The 19,972-nt window shown below is 50.4% G+C and overlaps 1 protein-coding gene across 1 annotated transcript in view; it reads right to left on the reverse strand.

Annotated features, from left to right (window-relative positions):
• The window catches only part of RNF123 (ring finger protein 123), a 2,099,603-nt gene that overhangs the window by 692,426 nt on the left and 1,387,205 nt on the right, over positions 1-19,972 (reverse strand). The window contains exon 33 of the mRNA XM_086938772.1: positions 6,240-6,428. Coding sequence (XP_086794898.1) covers positions 6,240-6,428 — 189 coding nt within the window. The remainder of the gene's footprint in view (positions 1-6,239; positions 6,429-19,972) is intronic.

Consider the following 19,972-nt stretch of genomic DNA (forward strand, 5'->3'; position numbering starts at 1 on the left):
GAACTCTGTCCTCGACTCCTCCCAGTCTTATTTTCCGCCCTCCTCGCCGACCACCGATGACATCAGCATGCTACTTGACAAGGGTCACACCGCGGCCCTCATCCTACTAGACCTCTCAGCAGCCTTCAACACCACCTCTCACCGCACCCTCGCAGCCAGACTCCACGACGCCGGAATACGAGGAACCGCCCTAGACCGGATCTGCTCCTTTATCTCTAAGAGAAAACAAAGGATTAGACTCCCTCCCTTCCTCTCCGAACCTACAGATATCAACTGTGGAGTACCACAAGGATCCTCGCTCAGCCCCACACTTTTCAACATCTACATGGCCCCTCTTGCCGCCATCGTCAGACAGCATGGGCTCAGCAAACTATCTTACATCGACGACACCCATTTCATCCTCTCTCACATGAAGAACCCTGAAAACACCAGACTCAACTTTCAAGAAGGAACGAAAGACGTTGCAGCCTGGCTGAACGACAGCTGCCTAAAACTGAACTCGGAGAAGACGGAGGTCCTCGTATTTGGTCCCTCCCCCATGGCGTGGGACGGCTCCTGGTGGCCCCCTGCCCCCGGAAACCCACCTACCCCAACAGACCGCGCCCAGAACCTTGGCATCATTCTAGACCCCTCCTTCACCATAACCCACCAATCAGCACCGTCGCCTCAACCTGCTTCAACTCCCTCCGCATCCTCTGCAAGACCTTCAAGTGGTTCCCCCACAAATGCAGAAAGACCATCAGGCACACACTTTTAACTAGCAGGCTGGATTACGATTAACCCTTTACGCTGGAATCAACAAAACCCTGCTACACAGGCTCCAGACCATCCAGAACACCGCAACCAGACTGGTCCTCGGAACCCCACGACATGAGCACATGACCCCACACCTACGAGACTCCCACTGGCTCCCCATTGAGAAGAGAGTTTCCTTCAAGCTACACACCCACGCCTACAAATCCCTCCACAACATCGGACCCAAATAGCTCAACAAAAGAGTCTCCTTCCAAGCACCCAATAAGAACCTCCGCTCCGCCGACCTGGCCCTGGCAGAGACCCCACGAATCCGCAGCATCAGAGCAGGCAGAAGAGTCTTCTCCTACCTCGCAGCAAAGACCTGGAACGAGCTCCTAGTCAACATCAGACGCTCACCCTCTCTTCACACCTTCAGGAAAAACCTCAAGACATGGCTCTTCGACTAATCCGGAGCTGCACCCCCCCACCCCCCAGCCCCTCGAAACCCTCCTGGGTGAGTAGCGCGCTTTATAAACCCCTGATTGATTGTCTGAGTAGGTGTCTAGACCACTGGCATCGGCTAGTTTCTCACACCAGTTATCTTCAGCTTAACAAGGAAGTTGGTGTAACCAGAAAAATCCTCAGATCCTTCCCAATCATACCTCTCCAGGACTGTCGAAAAAAGGGGGCACTGGCTCAGACTCGGAAAGTCGGGTTCCAGTCAGCATCTAAGTCAACATTTGTTGACGCGGATCCGGAGTCGGGTACGATTTTGAGGTCGGCATTGAGAGCGCTGCAACAGGTACTAGGGAAGGCTGAGGTATCGAGACTGTAGCAGTTCCGGATCCAGAACTAGATCTAGGGAGCCTAACTGGCACCGAGGGTGGTCCTGCTGGCAGAAATCCAGTGGGGGCACCCGCCGAACCTATGGGGCAAGAAGGCGCCCCAGAGGGCTGGGACCGCCCACAAGTAAAGTGCATGGCCGCATAGAATTCACAGAGTGCGATAGGTCTCACTCTGGCTCCCCGAAAACTCTGGGAGGCATGGAGCAACCTAGAGGCATGATCCACAGGAGAGCGAGGCCTATAGTGACCTTGTTCCCACACCGCATCCAAAGATTTGGAACGGCGCATTGAAGTTGAGGAGAGCTCCAACTTCTTTGTGTTTCTGCACTTTTTGTGGGACTTACCCGACGACTTCGAGTGCGATGACAAGCACTTTGCATGACTCTGCAAATGGGCCTGGGACCTTCCTCGAGACAGGGTCCTGAAACGTTGTGGAAGAGACCCGAAGAGTCAGCTCTTCAGGATGTGCTCATTTGGCACCTTGGGGTTCATGTTGCGGCAGTCCTCACGGATCTTGGAGTCGTGATCTGGCTTCAAGCACCAAAGGCAAACCAAATGGGGGTCTGTCACATACATCTTTCTGTCACAGGAACCATAGCATTTTAAAGGACACCTTAACACACTTAAGACAAAGCTTCGAACAAAGGCACGACAAAATGTCGAAAAAGTAAGTACAAAATTGACTGGAGTAGTACTCTCTGCATCTCCACTGATTGCTGCGGAAAGGAAATAATTGGTATCAGCACACTGGGGTGGCACCGCACAAGTAACTTTAGGCGCAGCCGATACAGAGCAGAACAAAGCCGATTTACAGATATTTCACCGCATTGCAAACACTGGCTCTCTCTAGAAGTAAGTGTTTGCCCCTTGATAAATACTTTTTTTAATGGAGGGCTGCCTGCTCCACTTCTAAGCATTTCTCCACCTACAACTGCAGGGCTATTTAATGAGGCACTGCAACACAGGCCAAACATGTCTGTTGACAGGAAGGATGCAGCATAAAGTCTGCATACCACCGGTGCCGCAGACTAGCTTGCAGAGGTACGGCTCGAAAAGTTTCCGGATCCAGTCTGATGCAAGGGGAAAGTTCGAAGGTAAGGAATCTGTGGCCAGTAGTCTCTATAAGATACATTTTCTTGTTTTAAATATGTGGCAAGTTAAAACTCCTCCCATAAAGTAGGAAATGTAACTATTCATGAAGACAAAGTTTCTAGACGTTGCCCAAAATAGGATTATCCAGTCGGCCCTCTGTAAAAAATGATTTCCGGAACCAGAATGTTCAAGCTAAGTGTTGAGTGGGGAAGCTGAACATCCGCCACCTGAGGTATGTGGGGGATGGGAGGAGGAGCTCTCATAATAGAACAGCTTTTTTCTTAGAAAATAATTTTGCATTTCTCAAGGCCTAAAATGCTTAGCAAATGTAAAAAGTCGCAAGCTAGTTGACTTTTAAACTTTTCAAACACCTCCATGAAACCCATTTATTCAATGGGAATTAAAAATTAGAACTTTCAAAGTTCTGGATGGGCCTTAAAGATGTACCAATTTATAAAAATGTCCATCTACTGTTTTAAATAGAATAAAACCCACATTAAAAAAACAGTGTACTTTTAATTAAAAAGTTTTGCATACATATCATTTCCCTTACAAAAGTCAAGTAGAAAATGCATCCTCAGAGCCCATATTTCATATGGGGTCATCTTGGGGGCTATCATTCCCTAAGCACATACTTCTGACTGCTGCTTGCTGCCTGCCACTGTCTGGCTGGAGCGGACTAATGCATAACCCCCTCTCCTTGTCACTCCATGAAGAGAGATCAATGCACAGCTCCCTTCCTCTAAGCTGCCTCTGGACCTTACTAAAGGGAGAGGGCCAGCACTGTGAATCAATGTTTCAAACAAAAGCATTGCTGCACTGCCAGCAGCCAGCTACTTTGTCAAAAAAACAGTACAGGAGCCAAGAGTTTGACTTTTTGGTAAATTCCAGACCACATCTTTCAGTTCTGAACCCATTATTTATTGCTCAGTAAATAACAGAATGAGAACAGCCTTTGAATTTCATTTCTCAGGACTTAATCATCCTGAAAATAACCCTCAAATGATGTCATGCATGATAAAACCTTGCATCACCACACATACACCGTAAATGCAGCCTAATAAAGTAACGTTTTACTTTCAATGAAGATTTTCTACGTCGCAGCAAACATAACAATCCAAGAGTTCGGTTTTGCCTGTAAATTCATTTTCAATACCCAGATATTGGAAAAAAAATTCTCCTTATGGGCCAGGACTGACTGCACAAAAAAAAAAAAAAATCCCCCAGAATGTGAGACTCTGTGTTGATCCACCATCACATGAATTGATCTTATGAGTGATTCTTGTAAGCATGGTCAATATGCAGCAATATTTAGTTTTAGTGAAGGAGGAAGGATAGAAAAAGTTACTGTGTGTCAATTCACAATCCGAATTTGAAAAAGAGCCAGCCTGGTCTCTCCTTTTGAAAAATTCTATTTACTAGTCTCTTAAATTGCCCGTTATTTGATATAAGACCGTCCTTGTAGATGCATTCTGAATCATCACACCTAAAGCAGCATTGTCTAAAACTTTGATAATGCTAGAGAACTTTCTCTGTATAAAACAAAGACCATGACTGAAGCGAAAGGAGGTTTCATTCCACTTTGTCTAAGTGAAAAGTTGCAGTATCATATTACTCAAGGAATATCATGTGAAAATGAGACTGACAGCTACTTAACCTGTGCTATGTCTGTATGCTCGAGTTAACTTATTGATGAGCCATACAAGGATGGAGCAGTACAGGGCTCAGTGATTATTTGTTGTCTTTAACAGTTATGGGCAGATCAGACTTAAGACACATTTTCGAAAGAAGGTTCCTCCAGACAATTGCTTCAACCCGGTTGACATTCAATAAACCAAAGTTGAAAGACTCATGGTAAGCACCTGAAGGCTCACATGAGAACTTCGGTCTCCAATCACCACCATAATCATAAATTCATGCCAACATGTCCATCAAGCATTATGGCCCTTAATGTCTCTCTGTCACTTTTCCTGTGTTAATGAAGCCTGTAATAAGAAATGCGCCACCTCTCTCACTCTCCATCCTCAAGGCTACAGCTGAGCAAATGATGATTACACTAATGTTCTGGATTTGTGATCAGGCAGGATCACACCGAGAGCATCGCAGCACGCCGCGGTCCCAGAGACCGCCCCAGAAAACATGCCAAAGTCCCCGACATGGGCCTTAACTACAGCACCTCCACGCAACCTGTCCATTTCGGACAAACTTGGACAAGGTCTTAAAGACCATGCATCCGATCTTAAACATCGACCGCTGCGTCACAGGAAGCCAATGTAGCTGCTTCGTATGCATCACCATGCTCCAGTAACTGTTTGTAACCATGTAACTTTTTGCCGAACTACCTACCCCCTACCCCTCCCCGCTCTACTCCTCTCCACTTTCCTTCTACTGACCTCTGCCCTCACCTGTCCTGGCCCTAGTCCCCACCCTGTCTACCTGTGAATTCTCCCTGGTCATTTGAGATCTAGCTATTTTGTCTGATGCCCGATGGAGCTACCTGGTTTAGCTATAGGGGAGACAGGTCGGGGATTGCCTCCTTGGACCTCACCTACCCAGTCGGTCTTTAGCCAGACTTCCTTTTGTCTCTCCTGTCGTCTCTTCCGGCATCCTCCCTCTATTTAGGTCTCTCCTTCTCTCCTCTCTCAATGTATTGAGACTAAACTATTTTGTCTGATGCCCGATGGAGCTACCTGGTTTAGCTGTAGGGGAGATGGGCCGTGGACTCCCTCCTTGGTCGTCACCTACCCAGTCGGCCTTTAGACAGACTTCATTTCGTCTCTCCTTGTTGTCTCTTCCCCTATCCTCCCTTTCTCACCTTCCCTGTCCCCTCCCCGCTACACTCCATTTTTTGCCCTTCATGTTCTCTAAATGTTTCCCATTGAGACCTAGCTATTTGGCCAAAGCCCGATGGAACTACCGGATAGCTATAGAGGAGATGGGTTTTGGGACTTCCCATTCGACCGTCACATACCCAGCCGGACTTTGGGCAGACTTTCCTTAGTCTTTCTGCCGTACCTCCCTCCCACCACTTTACCCTTACCCCCTTCCCCTCTACTCTTCACTTATCTCATTTTCTATGCTCTTGTAATTGTTTGTCTAGCAACTGATGTAAATTGGAACTGATGTAATTGTGTAATTTTGTGAAACCTCATGTAAAGCGCTCCGATACCTCCGGGTCTAGCCAGCGCTATATAAAACTCTTAAAATAAAATAAATAAATAAAATAAAGCAAGGTGCCGACTAATCACTGAGTAGGACAAGAGATCCTCTATCAACTTAAGAGGTGTTTACCTGTCAATTAATTAACTTTCAACCTGATATTTCTGCATGTCCTAAAACTTTAAAGGGGTTTATGAAGACTGTGCAAGTACAATATACTTGTAAATAGTCAAAGTAGACCAAAAACAAAAGCTAAGCTATGCTTTGTGGCACTCTGTAATTTCCCAATGAGCTTTTGGTATGGGTCTTGATATCAGCTACATTGTGTCAACAACAACAATGCTTGATTGAAGGGGTTATGAAAAGAAGAGTTACTAAAGAAGAGTGCAAAGAAAATGCATTCTGTACCTGTGCCAGCCGCCTCAAAAGTAGTTCGGAAGAGGGCCGGCGCCAGTCCAGGAAGATTTCAGGTACCAAAGTAACGGTCATCTCAAGAACACGGAGCAAGCTCACTGAAAGATCGAAACATGTGGCGCAGACCTTCAACTGACGACTGTCTACAAAATTTCTTTCTAGTCGCTCTGCTGCTTGCTGGATCTATTACAGAAGAGAAATAGAAATCATAAGCATGCATATTTCTTAATTGTCCTATCATTTGTTAACTCAAGATTGTTTCCCACAACAAAAACTCCAACCTAGTTGAAGGCTGATAGCCAAGACTGGCAGACACAGATCTTAAACACCCCTCCCCCATGGGTGAGGATAAGCAGTCAACTGTACACCCAGACACGGCAAATAATGGGGCAAACACCATTAATAATAAAACTGATCTAAAATCGTCTATAATAAAAACACTTCAGGAAAAAGCTTAACAACTGGTTATTTAGACAGAGCTACACAGGTTAGTTGATTTTCAGGTAATGTTAAATTTTTTAGATTGGCCTATACATGCTAGTTGCGTCTTGGATTTTTTTGTTTTTGTTCCCGCAGTTTTCAGTGCCAATAAACCACTGGTGAACATGTGCTTTAACATATATTATTGACATAACATTGAAACACAGATATGCTGGGTTGAGGTGTGAAAGGCAACATTGAACCTAATATCTATACAAATGGACTCATTTCTTATTACGTTAATGCTCACCGGACAGGGTAAAGCTCACAATGACTTTGGAAGAGATATGACCCATAATTGACAAACAAAAAAGAACAGAAAAGCTTCAGCAGTTCTAGATCCAAAGTCTGTGGAGGTGCAGGAAAAAGGAACCATCGCCTCTCCCTGGGGAGCCATGAGACATATCAAAACAATGGTCTCCGGCACCACGAGGCAACAAGACACTACTACACAAATTTCAGGATCCAGATTAGAGCAGATAAAATGGTTAATTTAAAGAATTTGCAAGAATAGTTATCCTTTTGAAACAAATGATTACTCCTACTCCCTATTGACATTTTAAAGAACAAGTTGCTTATCTTCGATAACACTCTTTCTGGTACAGACTCTAACTGCAGATTCCTCTTCTTTTCAATACTTCCCGAGGCATAATACTGGAGCTGGAAACTTTTGAGCAGTATCTCTGTATGCCATCAGATGGTGCCATGCAGATCCACACTGACGCAGTTCCACTGCAGAAATTATTTGCAGAGACAATATATTGCCACTCCCATAGGCTGACGTCAGTTGCTTTTGAAGCTGTCAGCGCCCCCAGAAGTAGAGTCCCAGTAGAAAATCCATTTTGTTGGATGAAGAATGTGAAAAAGAATTTGATCAAGAAAAGAGAGCTTTCTTCACCGAAAATTCTTTCCCCATTTGATGATGACAAGGTAGCACATAAATTGTGAAAGGCATTGATACAAAAGCAACAATTTGTAGGTTTTAATCACACAGATGATGGAGGACAGTGATGACAGAAAAGTTCAGTCTTGCACTAGAAGGTATTGTAGATCCTTTTATTAAGTACACAACAGCCACCCTGTGGCGGGCTTCTTCAGGGCAACAAAATAGTTTCCACAGTCCAGAAAGAGAGTTCCAAATGATGCATGCCCAATTAGGTCGGCACTTTCGTGTTTGATCTCAATCGCAGAGTCTGAGAAGCACAAGTTACTACTTGTGTAACGATATATCTGTAAGAGACATTAGTTAGTGATAGATTCCTTACCTTAGAATATCCCCAGGCGTCAGACTGGATCCGGAAAGTTTTGCGTAGCAGTACACTTGCGCGTCGGTAGGCGTCGTCTGCGGCTCCGCGTCCGTCGTCGGCGTCGTGGGCGCCGTGATGACGTCGTCGGAGTACTTAGACGCCACCTCCGCGTGCTGACGTCAGTTCTTAGCCACAGCTTTTCCGCGCCAGAAGCGCATAGCCATGACAAAAACCAACACTGGTGCCAAGAAACTAGGGCCCTGAAAGGGGATGACCTTAACCCTAGATATCGGTTCGCAGAACGGGGAGGATGGGTGGGTCGGTAAGGAATCTATCACTAACTAATGTCTCTTACAGATATATCGTTACACAAGTAGTAACTTGTGCATCTGAAAGAGACACGTTAGTGATAGATTCCTTACCTTAGAATAGATACCCCAGTAATACCATCCCCGTGGTGGTGGGTCTGCGAACCAATAATCACACCAGAAAGTCCTGGAGGACGGAACGGCCGAAGTAGCCGTCCCTCCGGACTTGACTGTCCAGGCAGTAGTGCCTTGAAAACGTGTGCAACGAGGCCCACGTAGCTGCCTGGCAAATGTCCTGCAAGGGCACACCCCGGCCCAAGGCAGTAGTAGTGGCCGTGGCTCCAGTGGAATGAGCCCTCAGCCCAACAGGGGGTTCCTTCTTAGCCAAGGAGTAACACGCCTGGATGCACAAGATAATCCACCGGGAGATGGTCCGCTGGTGCACCGCTTTCCCTTTCTTAGCGCCCGCGTACCCAACAAAGAGTTGATCATCCACCCGGAACTGTTGTGTGCGGTTCAGATAAAATGAGAGCGCACGTTTTGGGTCCAGACGGTGGAGCCTCTCCTCCTCTCTCGAGGGGTGCGGAGGCGGAAAGAAGGTGGGCAACGTGATGGATTGCCCAATGTGGAAGACTGTGACTACCTTGGGAAGGAATGAGGGCCTTGTCCGCAATACAACCTTGTCCGGATGAACTGAAAGGAAAGGAGGCTTACAAGACAGAGCCTGGAGCTCACTCACTCTCCTGGCAGAGGTGATGGCTACCAGGAAGGCAGTCTTCAAAGAAAGAAGGCGAAGAGGACAGTTGTGAAGTGGCTCAAAGGGAGCGCACATCAGGAACGTTAGAACCAGGTTCAAGTCCCACTGAGGCATCACGAAGGGAACAGGAGGAAAGTTATGAGTGATGCCCTTCAGGAATCGATTTACAATAGGGGACTTGAACAAAGAAGGTTGGTCAGGCAGCCTCAGAAAGGCTGAAAGAGCCGAAAGATAGCCCTTGACAGTGCCCAGAGCAGAGCCCTGCTGGGCAAGAGAAAGAAGGAAGAGGAGAACCTCAGAGAGAGGGGCATTGAGGGGATCCACAGCCTTTGCTGTGCACCATGCCACAAATCTGTTCCACCTGCAGGCGTATACCGTCTTTGTGGAGGGACGCCTGGCTGCCAAAATGATGTTGCAAACTTCAGGAGGCAAGTCAAATGGCCTCAACTGTCGCCGCTCAATCTCCAAGCATGGAGGTGGAGACTGGACAGGTTCGGGTGGAGGACCGTCCCCTGCTGCTGCGACAGAAGGTCCTCCTGAAGAGGCAGACGAACCAGGGGATCGACTGACAAACTGAGTAGCTCGGGATACCAGAACCTACGTGCCCAGTCCGGAGCCACAAGGATGACTTGTGCCCGGTCGCGCTTGATCTTCTTCAGCACTCTGGGCAGAAGTGGTATAGGCGGAAAGGCATACAACAGACCGCAGCTCCACTCGCGACGAAAAGCGTCTCTGAGCGAGTGCCGCCTTGGAAATTCCAACGCGCAGAACTGATGACATTGCGCGTTCTCTTCAGTGGCGAACAGATCTAACCAAGGCTCTCCCCATCGCAGAAAGAGGCCTTGCGCCACGTCCGAGTTCAGACGCCATTCGTGATCCATCGAGCACCGACGGCTGAGTTTGTCCGCCCTGGCGTTCAGAGAACCTGCCAGGTGTTGAACCACCAGAGTCACGCCCTGATGTTCCAGCCATTGCCAGAGGCGCAGAGCCTCCTGGCAAAGGGTCCACGACCCCACTCCGCCCTGTTTGTTGCAGTACCACATGGCAGTGGTGTTGTCCGTGAACACTTGCACTGCACTCCCTCGGACAGACGGGAGGAATGCCTTCAGTGCCAGACGAATCGCCCGCAGCTCCAACAGATTGATATGGAGCCGGGACTCCGCCGGAGACCAGAGTCCTCTGATCTCCGCCTCTCCCAAGTGGCCTCCCCAGCCCTGGAGGGACGCGTCCGTCACAACTACGTGCTCTGGTTGGGGAAGGGAGAGGGATCTGCCGTTGACCCAATCGCGGTCCGTGAGCCACCACTGCAGCTGTCTCGCAGTGCCCTCCGAGATCAGGACATGGTCGCACAGGTTGCCCCGGTGCTGGGCCCACTGAAACTTCAGGTCCCACTGCAGAGCCCGCATCCGCCACCGTGCGTGATGCAACAGAAGGATGCAGGAGGCCATCAGCCCCAGGAGCCGCAGCGTCAACCTTACCGAAACCCGGGATAACGGCCCGAAGATCGGAATCAGAGCCTGTATATCCCGAACCCGCTGTACGGGCGGGTAAACTCGAAACTGCGCCGAGTCGAGAACCGCTCCGATGAAAAGGAGCTTCTGAGAGGGGCACAGGTGTGACTTCGGCACATTGATGGAAAATCCTAGCTGGTGCAGGAGATCCGCCGTAGTCTGGAGGTGGCTGACGACTGCCTGGGGCGAGCCCGCCTGCAACAACCAGTCGTCTAGGTAGGGGAAGACTGAGACCCCCAACCTGCGCAGATGAGCTGCGACCACCGCCATCACTTTCGTGAACACCCGTGGGGCGCTGGTAAGGCCGAAGGGGAGCACCGTAAACTGAAAGTGCTCGAGGCCTACCGTGAACCGCAGGTAACGCCGGTGGGCCGGCAGGACGGGGATGTGGAAATATGCGTCCTGCAAGTCCAACGCTACCATCCAGTCTCCTGGGTCTAGGGCAGTCAAGACCTGAGCCAGTGTCAGCATTTTGAACTTCTCCTTCCGGAGGAAGCCGTTGACGTTCCTCAGATCCAAGATAGGGCGTAGGCCCCCTTTGCCCTTCTTGGGTACCAGGAAGTAGTGGGAGTAGCAACCACGTCCTACTTCTGGCCCAGGAACGCGCTCGATGGCCCCCTTGGCCAAGAGGGCCGAAACTTCCACCTGCAGGAGCCGCAAATGATCCCCCGATACTCGGTGGTGTTGCGGTGGCATGGCTTGAGGGGTCGTCTCGAAGGGGAGGGAGTAGCCCCTTCGGACGATCTGCAGCACCCACCTGTCCGAAGTGACTGTGCGCCAGTGAGAGTGGTGATGGCGAACCCTGCCTCCTACTGGCGTCACATGGGCCGGAAAGCACGGACTAGGAGGGTTTAGAGGCGGATGCTGCGGGGGCAGGTGTGGACTGACTCCGCTTGTTTCCCCGACTGCCTCCACGGCGGTTTCCACGGCCGCCGCCGCGCTGGACGACAGTTTGCGGCGAGTGGCTGGCGGAACGTGTGGGGACGCCCCTTCCTTGGCCATGAAACGAGCGAAAGGCACCCATTTGCTGGTGCGGGGCCGAGAGGCCCAAGGACTTGGCCGTAGCCCTGGAGTCCTTAAAGCGCTCAAGCGCGTGGTCTGCCTTGCCGCCAAAGAGGCGACGGCCATCGAACGGCATGTCCATGAGTGTATTCTGGACGTCTGCCGAAAAATTGGCGGATCTCAGCCAGGCGTGGCGTCGTACCGCCACCGTCGTAGCCATCGCTCTGCCCAGCGAGTCAGTAGTATCCAGTCCGCACCTGATTGAATACTTGGCTGCGTCCCGGCCCTCCACCAGGGCTTGGCCGAGTTTGGCCCGTACCTCCAACGGACACTCTGGCAGCACTTCCGCCACCGTTTCCCACAGAGAGTGGGTGTAACGGCCCAAGAGGCATGCGGTGTTGGAAGAACGCAGTCCCAAGCTAAGGGACGAGAAGATCTTCTTACCATAGTTCTCGTACCTCTTGGACTCCCTGTCCGGCGGGGCCGTCGGGAAGGCGGTCTGGGAGTTAGAGGCCTGGATAACCAGACTCTCGGGGTGGGGTGGGTGGACAGGACACATGGGTCGCCCGGGGCCGGGCGGTGGCGTCTGGCCACGTTCCTATCTACAGGCGAACCTGTAGCGGGCCTGGACCAAGTGCCCAAAAGAACGTCCGTCAAGGCCTCATTAAACGGCAGCACAGGCTCCATGGAGCATGACTGCGGCTTAAGGACCTCAGTGAGGAGGTTAGTCCTCACGGCCGCGATGGGGAGCTTATGGCCCAAGGCCTTGGCAGCCCTCATCAACACCACACCATAAGTAGCACCCTCCTCCGAAGCCACGGTAGGAGGAGAGACAAAGCCAGTGTCTGGAGAGGTGTCCAGGCCACTGGCCTCCCCAAGGTCTCCTGTCCAGTCCATGTTAGACTGGCACTCTCTTGCCAGAGGGTCCTCAGACCCCTCCCAATCCTCCTCCTCCCTCATCTCCTGAGATTCAGGGTCGTAATTGAATGAGGTCGGTTCATAGAAACTAAAATCTCCAAACGGCGTCGAGATCGGCGCCGATATGCGTCGTCCCGACGTCGGAACCGATTGAAAGGAGGCATCGGGGACGGCGCCGCCCGAGGACGACGCCGGAGGGGACACCACACGGACCGACGCCGGGGGGGTCGTAAGGTCCACCGGTGACGATCCACTGCCCGAGGAGGGTCCAGCGGCGCCGGGCCCGAAGGCGCCGACGACGCCGGGGCCGCTGTACCCTGCGGCGCCGGGCCCGAGGGCACCGGCGGTGTCGGGATCGTGGGGCCCTGCGGCGCCGGGCCCGAAGGCGCCGGCAGCGTCGAGGCCGAAGCACCCGACGGCGTCGGGGTCGAAGCCCCCGACCCACTAGGGCCCCCAGACGGGTTCGCTGGGCCCGAAGGCGCCGCAGAACCCGTCGGAGGAGAAAGGGACCTCATGGCCATGTGGAAACGCTCGATCTCCTCCGGCGTCGCGTTCAGCCCAGGGACCGGGGGGTATGGGGCCGAACGTGGCGCCCGCGACTCCTGAGGAGCCGCGTGGGCGGTGTCACCCGAACCCCCGGCCGCATCGTGCGAGAGTCGGCGGGAGTCAGAAGAGCGATGATGTCTCTTCGACTTCTTATGCTTCTTACCTGACGACTTGGACCCGGAGGAGTGGCGCCGACTCCCGGAGCTGTGACGGCTCCGTCCCCGCGATCTGTCCCTCGACCTCCCGTGGGACCGGGACCGGGACCTCACACGGCGCGGGGCCGACTGGCGGATTTCGAGTCGCCTGCGGGACCGCTCCCGCCTGGCATTCCTCGAAAGGGCATGACAGTCGGAGCAGGCCTCGTCGTCATGGTCGACGCCCAAACACATCAGGCACTGGCGGTGGGGATCCGTGACCGACATGGTACGGTCGCATTTGTCGCAATGCTTGAATCCGGGCATCCCTAACGGCACCGTTGGAGTCGTACAGACTTCGAAATGGATCAAAAGATCACAAAAAGTTTAGTCAAAAAGTGACTAGGGAACTGCTCTTTCCAGATCTGCGCTGGCTGGCGCGGAAAAAAGAAGAACTGACGTCAGCACGCGGAGGCGGCGTCTAAGTACTCCGACGACGTCATCACGGCGCCCACGACGCCGACGACGGACGCGAAGCCGCAGACGACGCCTACCGACGCGCAAGGGTACTGCTACACAAAACTTTACGGATCCAGTCTGACGCCTGGGGATATTCTAAGGTAAGGAATCTATCACTAACGTGTCTCTTTCAGATACGTCATATTCAATGAGCAAATAAACTGTAGTCACTATCCCATTCAAGGAACAGGGTGTATGGGGTGTTGCGTGTTGCGTGCTCAATCGCCAACCTTATTACGCAGCCTTCCGGCAAACCTGTGTCACTTCAAATGTTTCAGGAAATTACGCATCGTGCTGTGGATGCAAGTTTATGTGGATTGGGGGAATGATTACCCAAATATGTGGAAAAGGGTACAGATTCTTAGAATTGGGATCTTTTTAATGGGCAGAGTCCAATTCACAGAGCGGGAAGGAAGGGAGGGTCTGTGAGGAATCTTTGGTGAGACAGAGTTTCTTCCAGAAGAACAAGTTACTTAACTTCGGTAATGCTTTTTCTGGTGGATACAGTATCTGCCTGTGGATTCCTCACCTTGTGAATATCCCCCTGCGTCAGCAACATTCGGAAATTCTTTTTGTAGCTTCGCGCCGACGTGGATGACGTCACAGAAGCACGGCATCGTACGCGGCTCCGCTGACGTCACCGACTCCATAATAGGCCCACGTCAGCGTGATGACATCAGTTCCGCCCTTTTTTCCATGCCTACGAGGCACACGGACGGATCAACAACAGTAGATATTACACACAATTTGAATTTAAATTTTGAATTTAAAAACATTTATATAGCGCTCTGCTACCGTGCGGTTTCTTGGCGCTTTAGGACTGCGAGGGGGGTGGCAGGAGCAGAGGGGGATCAGACCTTGTAGGCTTGGGAAAAGAGCAGAGTTTTAAGACCCTTCCGAAACTCTATGTAGGAGGAAGTCAATCGGAGTTCGGTCGGGAGGGAGTTCCAGAACGCAGGAGCGAGAACTGCAAATTTTGTTCCTCCGGCCTTTTTCTTATGGAAACGGGGGATGGTTAGCAGGGCCTGATGGGAGGAGCGGAGCTCTCTGCCAGGTGAGTAGGGTTTGATGGCGGAGCAGATGAACTCCAGGGCGGTGCCCATTTTGGCCTGGAAGGTGGTACAGCCGAGTTTGAACAGGGCACGCTCTTTCACCGGCAGCCAGTGCAGTGCCTGCATTAAGGGGGTAACCCGATGGAATTTAGGCAGGCCGTGGATCAGGCGGGCAGCCTGGTTCTGCACTAGCTGCAAACGGCGAATGGCGTAGGCTGGGGCGCCGTTGTAAATGATGTTGCCATAATCAAGGCGCGAGAGCACCATGGCCATCACTATGATTTTTAACGCAGGCAGAGAGAAAAAGCGAGAGATCTTCCTAATAGTTCTAAAGGAGAAAAAACAAGAAGAAACAACTGAGGAAACCTGTGAGTGAACGGAGAGTGAAGAATTGAGGAGAATGCCAAGGGTTTTGACCTTGGGAACAGGAAGCGGAGGGACACCAAGTGAGGAAGGCCAGTGGGAGGGGGACCAGGGACTGCAACCACCTCCAGTCAAGACTAACTCCGTCTTATCTGGATTGAGTTTGAGGTGGTTGCAGTTCATCCAGTCCTGGATGAACAACATGACGGACTGGACGTTCTGGGAGGAGGAAGGGGAGTGGGAAAGGTTGAAAATTAGCTGGAGGTCATCGGCGTAATTAAACATCGTGACCTCGAGCTGCTGTAACATAAAAATTAGAGGGTAGATGTATAAATTAAACAAAAGAGGGGAAAGTGAGGAACCTTGGGGGACTCCACAAGCAACCCTGCGAGGAGCAGCGGTGAAACCAGCTAGGTGAACCGCCTGAGCCCTGTCGCTCAGGAAGGACTCAAGCCAAGCGAGGACCAGGCCCTCGATGCCCGCCGCCTTGACACGGGTGAGAAGGGTGGAATGGTCCACCGTGTCAAAAGCGGGTACATAGTACCATATAATCAAAATAACACACACAGTGCATAGCCAATGCAGGAAAGCAATTATAAAAACACATTTCCTTTGACAATAAAATATTATCATTACAGTAAATCAAGTATAGAAGAGTGGACAACGGGGAGGCGGGTCCACAGGCAGATACTGTATCCACCAGAAAAAGCGTTACAGAAGGTAAGTAACTTGTTCTTCCGATGGATACATCTGCTAGTGGATTCCTCACCTTGTGAATAGAGTCCCACAGCAGTCCCCACTCCCGGAGGAGGGTGTCCACTCTCTTTTACCAGAAAATCTTGGAGGACAGAACGTGCAAAGTGGCCGTCCCTCCTCACTTCGGAATCCAAGCAGTAATGCTTCGCGAAAGTGTGGAGGGAAGCCCAAGTCGCTGCTCTACAAATGTCCTCTACAGGTACACCCCTAGACAAAGCAGATGTAGCCATCCTTGATCTAGTGGAATGAGCTCTTAAACCTTCAGGAGGTTCCTTACCCACCAGAGAGTAGCATATCTTGATACACAAGACAATCCATCTCGACAGTGTGCGCTTGTGCACCGCCTTGCCTCTTCAGGCTCCAACAAAACCAACAAAGAGCTGGTCATCCACTTTGAACTCTCTGGTTTTGTCCAGGTAGAAGCTCACCCCCCTCTTTGGGTCCAAGCGGTGAAGTCTCTCCTCCTCCTTGGAAGGGTGAGGGGGAGGGTAGAAGTTAGGAAGGGTAATGGACTGCCCCAGATGGAAGGGAGTTACCACCTTAGACAGAAAAGCAATCCTGTTCCTGAGTACCATTCGTTCAGCAGGAATGGTCAAGAATGGGGGTCTTGAACTAAGAGCTTGAAGCTCACTTACCCTCCTTGCCGAGGTAATTGCAATAAGGAAGACCGTTTTAAAAGACAACAGTCTCAAGAGACACTTGTGCAAAGGTTGAAAAGGTGAACCCATCAAGAAAGTACAAGGTTCAAGTCCCATTGGGGTACAATAAAGGGAGTAGGAGGAAATTTATTTGTAAGGCCCTTTAGAAACCATAAAACAATAGGAGATTTAAATAAGGACGGCTGATCCGACAGGCAAAGGAATGCCGACAAAGCCGAAAGATAACCTTTTACTGTAGCAACAGCAAACCCTTGCTGAGCCAAAGAAAGCACAAACTGAAGAATGTCAGAAAATCGAGCCTTCAAAGGGTCTATGGATTTCTCCCCACACCAAGAGACAAATTTGGACCACCTATAAGAGTAGGTAGCCTTGGTGGAATGACGCCTGGCTGATAAGATGACATCCACCCCATCATGTGGGAGAGAAAAAGAATTCAGGTTGCCCCGTTCAATCTCCAGGCATGAAGGTGTAAGGTCTGGAGGTGGGGGTGTAGAACCTGCCCCTCCATCTGAGAGAGGAGATCTGACCTGAGAGGGAGACGGAGCGGCGGGTACGAGGAGAGGTGGAAAAGATCTGTGTACCACACCCTTCTTAGCCAATCCGGGGCGATCAATATGACTTGAGCCCGATCTTGGCGAATCCTCCTCAGAAGCCGAGGAACCAAGGGTATGGGAGGAAACGCGTAAAGGAGTTTTGAGCCCCAACTCAACTGAAACGCGTCCCCCCCAAAGCTCCCTGCATCGAATACTGGAGACTGCAGAATGACCAGCAGTGAGCATTCTCGTAAGTGGCAAATAGGTCCACCCGAGGAGTCCCCCACGTCCGAAAGACGCAAACCACCTCCGGATGAAGCCTCCACTCGTGATTGGCTGAGAACTGCCGACTGAGACTGTCTGCACGCATGTTCAGAACCCCGGCCAGATGACTTGCCATCAGACAAATCTGATGGTCCTGAACCCAGGACCAGAGACGCAGAGCCTCTCTGCAAAGGCACTGCGACCCCACTCCTCCCTGCTTGTTGACATACCACATCGCGGTAGTGTTGTCCGTCAGGACTAGAACTGACTAACCGCGAAGGGAAGGGAGGAAGGCCTTGAGCGCTAAATGTATTGCCCGCAACTCTAAAAGGTTACTAACTATTCTAAGATTGCCTCTGCTGTGTTGATTGAGGCTGTGGTTTTCCGTGCTATCGTGCAAAGTTAAACGCTACGTGACGTGAGGAGGCGTGCCACTTCCGGCTCGCTGTTCCGTAGTCTCGCGGTGTACCTGCTGGGAGACTAGGACTCGGAGGCCGTCTGGAGATCGCTCGGAGAAGCTGTGATTTACGAGCGGCTACAGTGGAAAAACTAAGAATAATGAGGCACGGAAGCATGAAGCGAGTGCCTAGATAATGTTATGTTATGTTATGTTAATTTCGAATTATATAGCGCCAAATCACCGACAGGTCTCTTAGCGCTTGCTTTGGGAACCCGTCCTGGCTTTCCCTGCAAGATAACCCCTACTGGGCATCCCCAAGGTGAAGACCAGGCATCCCATTGCGGTAGGGCCGTGGTGGAGATTAAGCAAGCGATTGCCCAGAGTTGCAGAGTGTGAACCCATGATTCGAGTAGGCACCGAGGCGAGAATTATCGAGTCCGTGGACATTTTGAGCTCAAGACTCTGCCGCGTCGGGAATTGAACCCTGGTCCCGGGACTGACCTCTGCATCAGGGTCTGCCTCCTCTAACCAGTGAGCCACACTGGTGGCATAGGTGCATAAGTGGTGCCAGAGCTTGGTACTGCGCCTTAAATCGCCTAGAATTGCCAGCAGCCCATCGCAACCCTGTTTGGTCAGATTGGGCTAGAATTGGTCAAAGAAAGGATTACCCTACGCAGTAAAGCAGAATTTAACAAAGAGGTCAATTATCACGGCAAGCCTGATGTACCACAACTCAAGGCAGCAGAGGTAAGTGAAAGAGGTTTTGGCAAAGTTTGTTGAACTTTTTCAATTTTTTTTTTTTTAACCTGAACTGTTCACTGTATGGTTTTATGAGTGCTGTACTTACTTGTGTACTAAAGTACTAAAGGAGTGTACTAAAGTACTAAAGGAGTATAAGGTCGCCTATAAGCTGGGTAGGGCATTGAAGGTGATGGAACCTATGAGAACAAGAGCAGGCATTCAGAAAAAGAAAAATCAAAACCTGGAGCTCAGCATAACGGAATAAGTGGTTATGGAAGAAAGGGTTTTCAACTTTCTTTATTTAGATATATAAAAACATATCTTTAAAAGATTCTTCCAGCACATTAATACAATCTTACAACTTAAAGGAAATTAAAAAATGAAAAAAATAAAAACAGAGTGCAATGTGGCTTTCTTATCAGTGCTTACTGCAACGTCAATTTAGAAATTAGCACTCCCGGACAATGCAGGTAGAGTTAAATGCACATTATTCTGCACAGTGGTCCACTTTTTCTAAGAGTCTGTAGGCATACTGAACAAATTTGGCCAATTTTATGTTTAAGTCAATGTTCTCTAAGGACAGAGCAGCAGTAATGGCGTGTCTGCAAGTCCGAACTCCCAGCCTGTTCCATTCCGGCCTGAGTAGACGTCTGCGTTGGGAAATGAAGAAGGGGCATATACAAAGCACGTGCAAAAAAGTTTCGTTTGCTGACCCACACCCTCTGCACGTTTGATCAACCTTTTTTTGATGCCATGCAGGGAGATTTTGTAGGAAGCGCCAGTCTCCCAGTCTTAGGGCGATCAGACATCGCTTTAGATGATAAGAAAATGTTATTGACAGATAATTTGCCGGATGAAGTTGTTTATAGGAGTTGGCTACTGCCCAAGCATGGCTACGATTCGCAAGGAGAGCTTTGTCCATGATCAGGGATTTCAGTCTTATCACTTTTTTGATTGTGTTTTTGAAGGCAGTCTGACTTGGGTTGAGGGCCCAAAGGTCTGTAGCAGACGTTTGTTGGATATAGTCGTTTAGGAGGCGACCGTAAGTTCCTTCCGGATTGCTCACACTAATTTCATTCCAGACCAGGAATTCCAAGGTACCAGCTTCTGCCTTCCTTAGTTTGTAGATCAGATTAAGATATGAGCCAACATTAGAGGATTCATAGTTTGTTAGGCCCAGCTCTAGTCTGACCTGTGCTGGCGAGGAGGACCTTGGCAGGTGAAGCAATTTCTTATAGAGTTTGGTTGTCAGTTTGTTTAGGGAATTGTTCATTTTTCCCTTGAAGATCTCTACACCATACGAAAGAGTAGGCCCGATCTTTGCTCTAAGCACTTCCAGTAAGGGCAAAACCGTGGGGCCAGAGAGTCTCCTCGATAACTTAGCCAGGGATATCATTAACGCTGTTGCCTTCGCTGCAATCACAGTGCTCTGTTTAGTAAAACTGCCCCTGGAGTCCAAATGGACCCCTAAGTATTTATACGATTGGCCGATTAAAATGCTTTCTTTGTTTATAGTCCAGCCTCCACCTCTGTAGCG

The sequence above is a fragment of the Lissotriton vulgaris genome, chromosome 9, assembly GCF_964263255.1.
Source record: "Lissotriton vulgaris chromosome 9, aLisVul1.2, whole genome shotgun sequence".
Taxonomy (NCBI): domain Eukaryota; kingdom Metazoa; phylum Chordata; class Amphibia; order Caudata; family Salamandridae; genus Lissotriton; species Lissotriton vulgaris.